The 11964-nt window shown below is 41.0% G+C and overlaps 3 protein-coding genes across 5 annotated transcripts; all 3 read left to right on the top strand.

Annotated features, from left to right (window-relative positions):
• Positions 1 to 235: 235 nt before the first annotated feature.
• On the top strand, positions 236 to 6604 carry LOC143207171 (uncharacterized). Of its 3 annotated transcripts, none has more exons than XM_076420332.1 (6): positions 236 to 676; positions 1997 to 2085; positions 2798 to 2977; positions 3142 to 3231; positions 3992 to 4160; positions 4436 to 6604. In XM_076420332.1, the coding sequence occupies exons 1-6, from the start codon at positions 450 to 452 to the stop codon at positions 5535 to 5537; spliced, it is 1857 nt and encodes a 618-aa protein (XP_076276447.1). In that variant the 5' UTR covers positions 236 to 449; the 3' UTR covers positions 5538 to 6604. The 3 variants fall into 3 exon arrangements, with proteins under 3 accessions (XP_076276447.1, XP_076276449.1, XP_076276448.1); XM_076420334.1 differs by having other exon boundaries at positions 548 to 682; XM_076420333.1 differs by lacking the exon at positions 236 to 676 and adding an exon at positions 751 to 1489.
• Positions 6605 to 6748: 144 nt separating this feature from the next.
• LOC143207179 (uncharacterized) lies at positions 6749 to 9583 on the top strand. Its single transcript, XM_076420343.1, has 2 exons — positions 6749 to 7597; positions 7730 to 9583. The coding sequence occupies exons 1-2, from the start codon at positions 7054 to 7056 to the stop codon at positions 8095 to 8097; spliced, it is 912 nt and encodes a 303-aa protein (XP_076276458.1). The 5' UTR covers positions 6749 to 7053; the 3' UTR covers positions 8098 to 9583.
• Positions 9584 to 9686: 103 nt separating this feature from the next.
• On the top strand, positions 9687 to 11961 carry LOC143207182 (uncharacterized). Its single transcript, XM_076420346.1, has 3 exons — positions 9687 to 10233; positions 11177 to 11325; positions 11404 to 11961. The coding sequence occupies exons 1-3, from the start codon at positions 9843 to 9845 to the stop codon at positions 11584 to 11586; spliced, it is 723 nt and encodes a 240-aa protein (XP_076276461.1). The 5' UTR covers positions 9687 to 9842; the 3' UTR covers positions 11587 to 11961.
• Positions 11962 to 11964: the final 3 nt, after the last annotated feature.

Raw genomic sequence — 11964 nt, 5'->3', positions numbered from 1 at the left:
ACACGCTCCTCGCATCATTTACGCTTTATCTTTCGTCAAGTTTAGTTAAAAATTCAACTGAATTTCTCTTCTGTCGATAACGAAGTTCCTTTATTTCCATTCCTGGAATTACATCACGCAGACGATGTGGTCAACGCGATAAAATAATTAGTATGAACGATCGATCATCAAGATTCCCCGACTGTTATCCGATCTTGCGATCTCGGTGTTGTCGTCGTGTGTTGAGTCATCTTTGTAATGCTCGAGCGTAAATCGTCCATGGAGGATCGAGGCTGGTACCAGTGGATCCGGACGTGGTTGACACCGACACCGACAATGGTTCGACGAGCGACGAAAACGCTAACTTCCTGGCAACTTTCGTCGTCGGAACGACAGCTTTGCAGTCTGGATCACCTGGGGGATCTTTGCTGGTGGGGAATCGTCGTCTCATTTACCTAGACTGTATTAGAATGCTTAATAATCGGAACGTCGAGCGAGGTAGGTGGTGGTGGCTTGACCGACTTTTAAAGAAACCTTTGGGGGGAGTTGGGCGGCAACTTCAGTTAGACATTGGCCTCCGTAAGACGAAGAGTCGCAAAAAAGAGCGGAAGGGTGCGACAAAGAGAGACGTTTTTTCCGAAGGATCGCCTGGCTACCGATCACATTTTTACCTTGGATTTCGTCCGTCAACGCACAGGTAAGTGTACGTTGTTTCTCTAACACTTCAACAGCCGTCACTTCTCTTTGTGGATGCTTCCCTTCGAACCGCTGATGCAATCTTTTCGTCAGATTCCGAGCATCGTAAACCCTCAAACTCGTTATATCCACGCCGGGTACTTGAATCGAAACGAATTCAACTCGCTTCGCCGAACAATGTTTCTGTCAGCGTTCTGTAGACGATATGAATGAAATCCAGTTCTTTTTATCTTGACGATGTTATCAGCATGAGACGGGAGTGGTAGATTTAACGAACATACCGTGGCGTACTGTGCACCGTTCCCCGTGTTCTAACCGTATAATCACCGGCGCGAAGACAATGGGTAGCATGTGCGTCCGCAAACGTGCTTCCTTAATCGAGTCACCGAAGTACCCAGCTGAACGGCGCGCAACTCGTCTTTGACCGTGACCGGGATTTAGGTCAACCGGTCGCGGACTGACGGAGAGCTTCTAGACCTCGTGCGAGCCGGCACGCCGCGAATTCTCCGTTCGAAACTCGAGACAGAAATCGTTTCTCCCGCGTGCTCTCCTTGCTCGAAATGATTGCTCTCTACCTACGCGAACAAACAACCATGCTTCTTCACCCTTCGCGATACGTTATCGTTAACGAGCGTAACACGTGATCGTATTGTTCACACCGTTTCGCCGCATCCGGTACTTCCGTGTGACACGCTTCGCGGTTCCGTTAGCTTTTCTGTCAAGCAATTCGTGAGTGGCTCTCCGACGCTTCTTCCTTCGGATCGAAAAACAATCTTGTCTTGTGAACCTCTCGAGCTGCACACTCGTCCTGGAGGTAAGTCGATACGAGAACACCTGAAAAGATCCATAGAATTTCGAAGATGTGCGGTGTACAGCTTCCGTAACACCGACGTCATGCTCTCTGCTAAAATTTGCAACGAAAAAATGATTTCATATGTTGTGTTCACGAAAATCGATTTCTTGCAAAATCCTGCGAGGTCGTAGACAAATTTTGAAACCAGATTTGAAATCAGCGCGCAAAAATCTACGGGAAATGATGTGTCGCATGTTAAAAAGAAATTTCTTCCGCGCGTAGCATTGGAGAAACCACAATTTTCTTGAAGTTGTGCGAGTTTAGCGAATTCTTTCAATGTTAAAAAACGTTTCAGCTTTCGTTTAAAAAAAATTTGCGCAAATCGCGATAATGCCGAAAATCGTGGAACGTTGATTGCATGGCCGGTTGACTTTAGCGAGCCGGCCAAGGGAATGATGGGCGCACGTGTCTTCGCGTATAGTACAACTGTGGCAGACATTTATCGCATTCTTAATCTTTACGTTGCAGAGGAAACAAGAAGATGCGGCTGTCGGTGGTTATCGAGTGGCTGTTGATTCTGGCGATTATCGCGTACTCAGCTTACGGCAGAGTTATCGGTAATAATACTACTCTTTATATTCTCTATGTTTTTGTTTTTATCAATTTCTCCGCTGAAAGGGAAGCAAAGGTAATAAGTATGCTAGTTAGTATATCAGAGCTGAATGCTTACTGTCGATGACATACCGTGGAAGAGGGTTTATTCACGCTTCGTTTCCGTCGAAGAGTCAATTTACCTGTGCAACGTGTAATCCACTTTCACATGTTTTGTTACGTAAAACAGTAAATATTACTGTTACATTTAGTATCTATAATTAACCGACTTTAATTTTTGCGCCGCCTCCGAAAAGATTGTATTGCATTTACGTTCACATAAATTAAATGGAAATTATTTCATACTTTTTGGACCATTTTTTTAGTGCGTTTTTTCGAAGACGGTTTAATTCTTTTTTTGTATTTACTGGATAGACGTGATTAGGGTATCAATGCAGTCGTTTGGGCCTTTGCAGATCCAGTGATCCAATTATTTTCTTTTTCTTTTGGTTATTGGCTCGTGAAAATTAATTGAACGTGCAACGAAGCTATCTAAACATAAGCGCATACATTTCGCAATCGAGTCATTATACTTTGCGAAATAACTATTGCAATTCGTGGTCTCTGCCTCTGATGAATGAGTACAATTCACGCAGCCTGCCAACCAATAGTTAACGTGCCCGTAGCATTAAGAGATGTAACATCGAAGGCAATAGCGAAGTTGAACATTTTATATAGATCAGAACCAGATCGAGCAACGAGCCATCAGTAATAGTTCCAAGCAGAGCAACGTCGGTGTATCGACGCTGTCGTTGAAACAAGCGACCGATAATGTCAACAGATACTGCACTTGCAACGAGAACATATGCAATTGTTGCCGGGACTTCCATATACCGTTGGTGCAACTGCAGGGGCCAGGTAATTATTTTCTGATTTGATTAAAGGTATTAGAACGCGGACATTAGAAAGTATAACAGCTGAGAGATAACGACATAACGCATCCGCGGCACGTTATACTTGTCTCTTCAACTGTGCCCGCGGAAGAGCTATGTAATTGCATGACATGGATTCTTTGATTTTAGGATGCGCGTCCTTGCAGTATCTCCAAGGGGACAACTTGGCAGTTCAGCTCAGCTTCGGCGACAACATCTTGACCAGCACTATCGTAAATGGTAAATATTTTTGTTGAACTCTCTTCTACCCCGGTAAATCTTCCATCTAGGATCTCTGGGAACTTATTAACACATTACCGACCGGTGATTATTGCATAATTTTGAAAAATCAATGGTAAATGGCTAAACACTTTTTAATGGAACCTTCAATAGCAACAGCAATTTTCATTGTGAACTAACAAGTCGCCCTCAATAACGTCATCTAATAGTTTCATTTAAGATCGCAATGTAACTGAAGATTTCTATAGTTTCTTTTGATGCAGCACAATTATTGATAATCCTATTAATAGGCTTCCGATAGGTAAAATGTTAAGATTGTTAAAGAAGAAAAGAGAGTGCTGTATGGGCATTGTTTAGTATATAAATGAATTCCCGCGTTTACGAAAATAGCTAATCACCCGAAAAGTGTGTTAATTGTTACGCGCTTCTTTCAACTCCCCCTCGGAATTTGAGAAACTCGTTTCGACTTTCACCGATCGTTCGTGCACAAAGGCAAACGGCAGATTTTGTCGGTCAGAGAAGTTCGCAGTTCCGAACAAATTCATGTCTCTCCGGTGTACAAACATCGGATACTTGGCGTCGTGTCAGAACAAAGTTATTCATAACGCATAGGCGTCGCCTGGCCGATCAACGTGTCCGGATCGATCGCGCGCGCGCGCCAAGGTGAAAGTTTCGCATACATTAAATGATCGCACAAAGGAATGCGTTTTCTAAAAGGTTAGATCTGTCCAACTAATAACGGCACCGGCCTGATTTTCAGGGAAGAGTCCGAAACCGGTGTGCGTCCCGTTACCCGGAGGATTCACGAAATTCTGTGGCAGGATCTACTCGATCCAACGCGAAGCCAAGAACCACTTCAAAGCCTGTCTTGGGTTGGAGCTGCAATCGTCGACGGAACTGGAAGCCAGTTTACGTGTCAGCTGCTTTAGGTAATAAAATTTAAAATTAATGTTGTGCAATTTTTCAACATTGACGGAACGGCTGGAAATTTTCTGATGAGATGCTTAAAATGGCCAGAATGGTCAGCTTGTTCGTCACCTCCGATGCAGGCTTCACGTCCTCGTATAAAAAATTTAGAAAGCAGTACATTATTAATGAACGACAACGCTTAAAACAGCTGACTACTCCACTATAGATAGCATATAGAGAGATAGCATATACTTTTATTGCAATGCTTCATTCAAGAAACTATTTCTTCCCACAGATTCGGTCCCGATGGCCTGAAGCTACGCCCGGCAGAGCCTCTGCCTGTGGTAGAGACAGAATCGCCGGAAGAAGATGACGACGATGACATCTTCGGTTTGGGTGCTGACGATGACGACGAAGAGGACGACGACGATGACAACCCTTCGGAGATTTCTCCATTGACTAACTCTGTACCGGATTCGTCAGCCGAGGAAGACGACGACGACGACGACGACATTCTTGGATTCGGAGCTCTACTGGACATCTTCACCGGAGACGATGAAACTACCACGAAGAAACCGAAGGGTACCACAGCCGCGCCTCTTCTTCAATTTACGATTCCGCTTCTAGCGAAGCCTACGCCCGCGACGCCTTTGAACACTGACCAAGCGGTGATCGTTGGGGACAGCGCAGAGGACAATAGCAACGACGATAACGAGTATATTCCGGTTCAGAGTATTCAGCCAGAGGACAACGTCGCGGAGGACTCGGACGAGTTCTCCGTTACCGAAGCAGTCAACGAGTTCGAGGATACTGTCACCGAGACGTCGAATAAAGTGTTGGCATACGCGAAGCCAGGAAAACTCCCGACGAAGAAGGTGACGGTGCCGCAAATCAACAAGAAGCCTAGTCTCACCAGTACAAGCATCAATGCGATCGAGACCGAGACGGATCAGAAGAAGAAACCTGTGAAGAAACCGGTTAAAGGAGACGACGACGACAACGACGACAACGATGACGACGATGACGACGATGATGATGATATCTTAGATGACGACGACGAAGAAGCAGAATTGCTGAGTGATGACGATGAGAAAGACAGCGAGGAAGAAGATGAGTACGAGGACGAGAAAGAAGAGACGGAACAAGGGAATGCTGAAGACGAAGACGAGAAAGCCGAAGATCTAGACGATCTAGTCGATGACGATGACGAGGAGGAGGATGCTATGATCAGTGCGCTGGTTTACGGCGATAAGGAAAATGTGAAAAAGAGAAAAGTGAAGAAGAATGACGAGAGCTCGGATGCGGACGATGACGATTACGAGTTGGGTCTCAGTGGACTTTTGGCGAGGAGCAGGCATTCGAGAGGCGGCCGCCAAAGCAAAGTCATGAGGCTTTGAGTGTTCACGACTGTTCTCACACCAGTCATTCGATAATTGGGATTCTATATACAGTGACTCTCACTAATATTCGGACGCTCTCAAAATACCGATACCTTTTCCAATATTGGACAAAACGATTTGAACTTTTTTGGGAAGCTAGAGCAATTAGTTTACTACAGCATGTGAAAAGAAGTTTTTTCAAAAATTGCAATTGGCCGGAATCGCAGAGAAAATACTAGAAGTTGCATTCTACAACTTTTTTACGTAGGCCTATATTAAAAATTTTTTAAATACATTTTGTAGACCTGTGTCAATTATACGCATTGTGAAATTTTTATTGAAGTCGGTTGATGCAGAACAAAAACGACAGACATTGAAAGATGTAAGAATTCTTAGATTTACTGCCGTTATAGGCCGAAAAAATCGTGAAAATCTGCAATTTTTACCATCTTTAAACGATTTTTACGAAATTTTCAGGATATATTTAATTGATACAGATCTACGGAACGTATTTTTTAAATTTTCAGTATAGGCCCACATAAAAAAGTTGTAAAATGCAACTTTTTAGTATTTTCTCTACAATTCCGACCAATTGCAATTTTCGAAAAAATTTCTTTTCGCATCCTGTAGTAAACTAGTTGCTCTAGCTTCCCAAAAAGTTTTTAATCGTATAGTCCAACATTTAAAAAAGTTATCGCTTTTTTTAGAGCGTCCGAATATTAATGAGAGTCGCTGTAGATCCGTCGATTAGACAGGATTCTCGTCGTGGAGAAATTTTGTCGACTAAACGGGTCACTGTTGGCTAGATTAAGGAATATTGGAGACTGATGAATTCTTTCTTTCTTTCTTTGGTAAATGATTATATCGACAAATGTGGAAAGAACGTTCAAAATATTGATACAAAGACGGGAATCGACACACGATCAGACGAGTCGCAAACGTCGTCCGCGACCTCAGCCATATCGAATCACTCGATTAGTGTAATACTCTATTGTTTAAGATATGCACGTATTTATATGTATTTATTGAATTAATTTATTGAAATTGTAATTAAACGAATTGAATAAAAGTGTACTTTTACAGATTTCATTTTCTTCGACTGTGTACGAACACGCGAGACGCGTAAATATGAATCCTTGTGATACTTGTACTCGTAATTAGTCTGACAGACACGGAATATAACTTTCCGATTAAAATATCTTATCGCAGTTCGATAGCAACTTACTTAGAATGAAAATTGACCAGAAACCGTTCTGACCTTACCGACTATTCAATAAAACGATTAGTATTAAGTATTTTTACGACACTCGCTATGAAATACTGTCAGTCAAAACGTGAATTCTATTTATAGTAAAGTTTTAGTTGCTTGACTAGTCCCAGCACGAGGATAACGTCGTCTACGGAATCTACAAAACGACACGAGAAAAGAAGAACAGGACAGAGAAATACAAAGACATTAATACATACACACTCTCACGTAGGATCCCTTCGAATCTCCCGGGCTTGCTTTCTATCGAAAGTTTATGTATAATTAATGAAGGTCAAGACACATCGTGGAGTGGTCGAATCTCAGCCTAATTTCAGTCTACGACCAGAACCGATCGGCATCGGACGTTTCTCTTCGGGAACCATGTTGGCCAAGATGTTGTGTGTTTTTGTATTATTTCTCGCGGTGCGAAACGTTCACAGTGTTAAGTTGGACAATAAAATTGTTAGTACCGGTAAAAGTTTGGATATTGGAGGAAACAAATTGAATCGATCAATCATATCGGCAAAACAATTGTATTTAACAGATCTTGCCAAATACACTACCGTTTATTATAATCCGGCGACTGGAGTCAATCTCAAGCCGGAAAGGGAAGATTCTAGCAGAGATCCATTGTCAACCAAGATCGCGTATCGAGGTCTGCCCTGCCAATGCGAGAATCTCCAATGTAGCTGTTGTACCGGTGTTAATCTGACCTCGATTAATTTCAATCGTCGCGCGTGCACGAAATTCACTTACGATCCCTCAGCATTAGCTATTAACATGGCGCTCACCATGAACGAGAGAGAGATCTACACCAATACCTTGTCTGGTAAGTTATTTGATAGTAATATCTAATAATAAAAGTGATTGTTCTTGTTATTTCATTGGAAAAAATATTGTACGAAAAGAAACGTGATGTGCTTCCTATATTTGTAAAAATCCACCTTCGTTATTACCGTAGCCAGAAACCCGCCACCACTGTGCGCCCCAGTGCCCTATCTGCCTTTCGTCAACTTCTGCATTCGTTTCTTCGATTTGCACACCGAAGGAAGAAACCTTCACGCCTGCATCGACTTGGAAACTCGTATTGTTGGCTCGCCGATCCTGACCTTGCACTTCAATTGCGTGAAAGTCGGCGTCGATGGAATCTCTTGGGCGCAAATCGGGAACATTACCGATGCATCGACTCTTGAGATGCATACACTAGTAGAGGAACCGGAAGTGTACGACGAGGTGGAGTTCGAACAGCAAGATTTGGAGGCTTATGTGAACTATACATCGACGCTGAGTCCTGAAGAGGAAGCACAGATTGGACAGCTTAAGCTGTGATCATGGACGAGTTATGCTCCATATACACATATGGATATGTATATAATTATATAAGAAATATCCAAATTAATTTATATCAACTATTTAAATGATATCGATCGGCATAGACATTATCCACAAGTGTAACAAGAGCCTTGACGAAACGGTTGTTATTGATAATGTATATTTATACTGATCGTAATCATATATTTATTCATTTTTCTAAACACTACTTTACTATGCAGGTACTTCGATATTATGTACATGTTTTGCAAATAATGTGCAAACTATTCATCTTTAATCTGCTTACACAAATCTTCATGGTTTTAACTATATTGACAGGTAGTGTCCTCGTCCCCCAATTATTTCAAATTCTCTTTTACTCTTGTTCCACCAACATTTTGTTTGCAATTAATGTAGCTTTGGTTGCATTATTATTCGTTGAAAAAGTTTCCTACAATCTTTGCGATCTCATCCTATCATTTAACCCTCGGACGACGGATCATTTTGGTAACTAAAATTGTTGATGTTTTAAGACTGATTTTTATACTTTTTGTAGACCCATTAATCTCCTTGATATTCATAATGTGACAACTTTTCATTCGGTTCCTAGAAATTGATAATTGTAAGACAATTTTGATACTGGGTCAAAATATACCCGAGCACCGCTGTCGGAAAAAAATAAGTTTGCCGACCCCTGGTATAGACGATGCTCGGTGCAGTTTCTTTTGCTTACGTTAGAGCGATTGTTTTTTATCATCAGACTATTTGTTGCGACTTCGAAGCTAATAAAACGTATACTTATGTATGTTATGCTGCTATGTTCTATCCTACGTATCTATTTCGTAATGTTTTTTTCAATACGACCCCTTTAAGTTAAGGTGTAAAAGTTCAAACTTCGATAATTATTCCTTTGAGTGTTTGTTATATGTTGTTATATTAGGTTGCCGCAAAAGTTTCTTCCGGAATGTGTTCCTTTAATGTCGCTAAATAAATACAAACAATACGATAATCTTTATGTTAATATTTTAGTACTTCTTAATATGAATTTGCATTATGTGCATGAATCGAAAACCAACTTTTGGGACAACCTAATATTTATTTAGCAATATTAAAGGATCACATTACGGAAGAAACTTTTGGGACAACCTAATACATTGTAGGTCAATGGGAAGTACCTAAAAGGATTTGATGATCTGTCAGTCAGTCAGTCAGTGACAAATTTAGCGATTTTTGAGGTCCTATATCTCGGAACCTACTAACGTTGGAAGATTAATGTTTTGTCAATATTGAGACATAATAGCATTTAACAAGTATACGAAATTACATCTCTCCATCTGCTTCCAGTGCCGAATTATAAGCCTCTAAAACACGGCTAAGTGGTTTCGTGTAAAAGGAGGTAGTGCGAGAACTTGGCTGGTGCACTGCCGTGCACCTAGATATTTTAACGTGAAGCGGTACTGTTAAGATCGTAGATAAAGTGTTATATCTCAATAAACGAACAGTATTTTGTACAGATTCAAATTGCATCCTCCCTACGAATGTACTTTCGATTTCCCGGTGAAACTTGCCTGCCGCGTCTTCTTCCGGAATCTAGTTTCCAGAAAAGTTAATGAAACGATCGAATATATGGATAAACGGCTCCAGTCAAACCTAAATTTCTCCATAAAACGAGGTCACAGCAAAGTTGCCCGTTAACCGGTCAGTCGAGTTCCAATCGTTCATCGAAGATGTCCTCTCGTGGCGACTGAATTCGCAGACAAACAATGAAGATCTATCGCTTGCTTTTCCTCGTTTTTTTTATTACCCAAAGTTCCGCGGGAAGGATCAGCGAATGGGTCGTCGAACAAGAAGAGAGGTCAGAGAACTCTGTGAATAATGTACTTTCGAGGGAGGACTTCAAGAAGACAGTAGTGGAACTGGCGAGATTGCTGAAACAAGCGAACAATACTGCTACGAACCAGAGTACTCAGGTCACCGCGACTAGACAAGGACCTTGCCAATGCGGAGGAGGACTATGCGGATGCTGCTCCAGGATACTGTTCGACACCTGGAAACAAAAGGCTTGCGTGAATGTCACCTACGACGCAGACGAGTTCAGCTTCACTGCAAAGGTTTCAATGAACGATAGAGTTCTGTACACGAGAACGATTTCCGGTGGGTTGATCAAACACGTCGATTCAACATACAGTGACTCCCACTAATATTCGGACACTCTTAAAAACACCATAACTTTTTTAATATTGGACTATGCGATTTGTACTTTTTTGGGAAGTTAGAACAATTGGTTTGCTACACAACGCGAGAAAAATTTTTGAAGAAAACTACAAGTTGTCGGAATTGCAGAGAAAATACTGAAAGTTGTATTTTTCAACTTTTGTATGTGGACTTGTATGGAAAATTTAGAAAACACGCGTTTCGTAGACCTGTATCAATTAAACATATTCTGAAAATTTCGTCAAAATCGGTCGACGTTGTAATGAGCTACAGATGGTATAAGTTTAAAGATGGTAAAGATTGCAGTTTTTCGCGATTTTCGGCTTCCAACTCCAGTAATTCTAAGGATTCTTACATCTTTCAATGCCTGTCGTTTTCTCCCGCATCAATTGATTTCTATGAAACTTTCACAGTGCATATACAAAACGTATTTTTTAAAATTTCAATATAGACCCGCATAAAAAAGTTGTAAAATGCAACTTTTAGTAATTTTTCTACAATTCCGATGAATTACAATTTTTGAAAAAATTTCTTTTCCCCAAAAACTTCAAATCGCATAGTCCAATATTAACAAAGTTATCGTTTTTTTTTTGGAGCGTCCGAATATTAATGGAAGTCACTGTATCTGCGTTATTCAATTCTCTTATTTCTGTCGCACTTATGAAAGGAGACTTTATCACTGTTTCTTGTTCTAGCTGGTCTCTAAAGTATTTTGAAATTTGCAAAATTTGTTTCTCTTAAATCATGACCCAAGTGGTTTTATTATTCTTTCACGTTATAATAATTAATTGATTAAAGTAGACCCCAGCTATAGCGCCATTGAAGTGAATTTCATAAAATCAAGTTGCTCGAACACTTTTACGAGCGGAAATTATTGTTTCAGGAAAGAATCCTCGGCCGATATGCGTGCCAGTGCCACGACTGCCGATAGTTAAGGCCTGCATTAGATTCTACAACATTTACTTCCAAGGAAGAAACATTCATATGTGCGTGAACATGGAAGGCAAATTTCGGGAGACCACCTTGTTCAAGGTAAGTCGTCTAAGTCCAGGTTATTCGAGCTGTAAGATTTCCCGTTAGTCGATTCATTATGAACGTACACATTTCCAGGTCGGATTAGATTGCCTCAGATTCGGCTCAAACGGCTTAGCTCTGGTTAAACCGGAGGATGGAGGTGGAATAGGTCAAGTAGAGATCTTGCCAGATGACGACGACGATGCAGAAGAAGAAGATTACGATTACGATGACGACGATGACGACGATGATGACGATGACGACATACTCGATTTATGAAAAATCACAATATTGCCTCCGTGACCGATGGGAACGCTCTAATAGCACAATTATGCGCAATTTCTGCCATTTTCAACGTGGAAATGTCTATTTATTATACTTTTCTTGTCTTGAAAGAATAATATGATTATATTATTTATTATGACCCAACTCCCGTACTTATCAATCGATTGTTTCATATTTCTTCCATTTTGGAGCAAGCTCGATCGTTCACTTTATAAGATATTTATTAAATTGTTTATAATGGATCCAGGTATTAAATTCGCAGTTCAAATGTACATAATGTATTGCGTTCGAGAAAATATTGTGAGATGATTGATTTCGTTTGAGCCGATTGCCGACATTAAACAATAGATATGCGTTCGAGAGAGAAAGCGG

The sequence above is a fragment of the Lasioglossum baleicum genome, chromosome 3, assembly GCF_051020765.1.
Source record: "Lasioglossum baleicum chromosome 3, iyLasBale1, whole genome shotgun sequence".
Lineage (NCBI taxonomy): Eukaryota > Metazoa > Arthropoda > Insecta > Hymenoptera > Halictidae > Lasioglossum > Lasioglossum baleicum.
The sequence above is the reverse complement of the archived record's forward strand: the minus strand, read 5'-3'. Positions and strand labels throughout refer to the sequence as shown.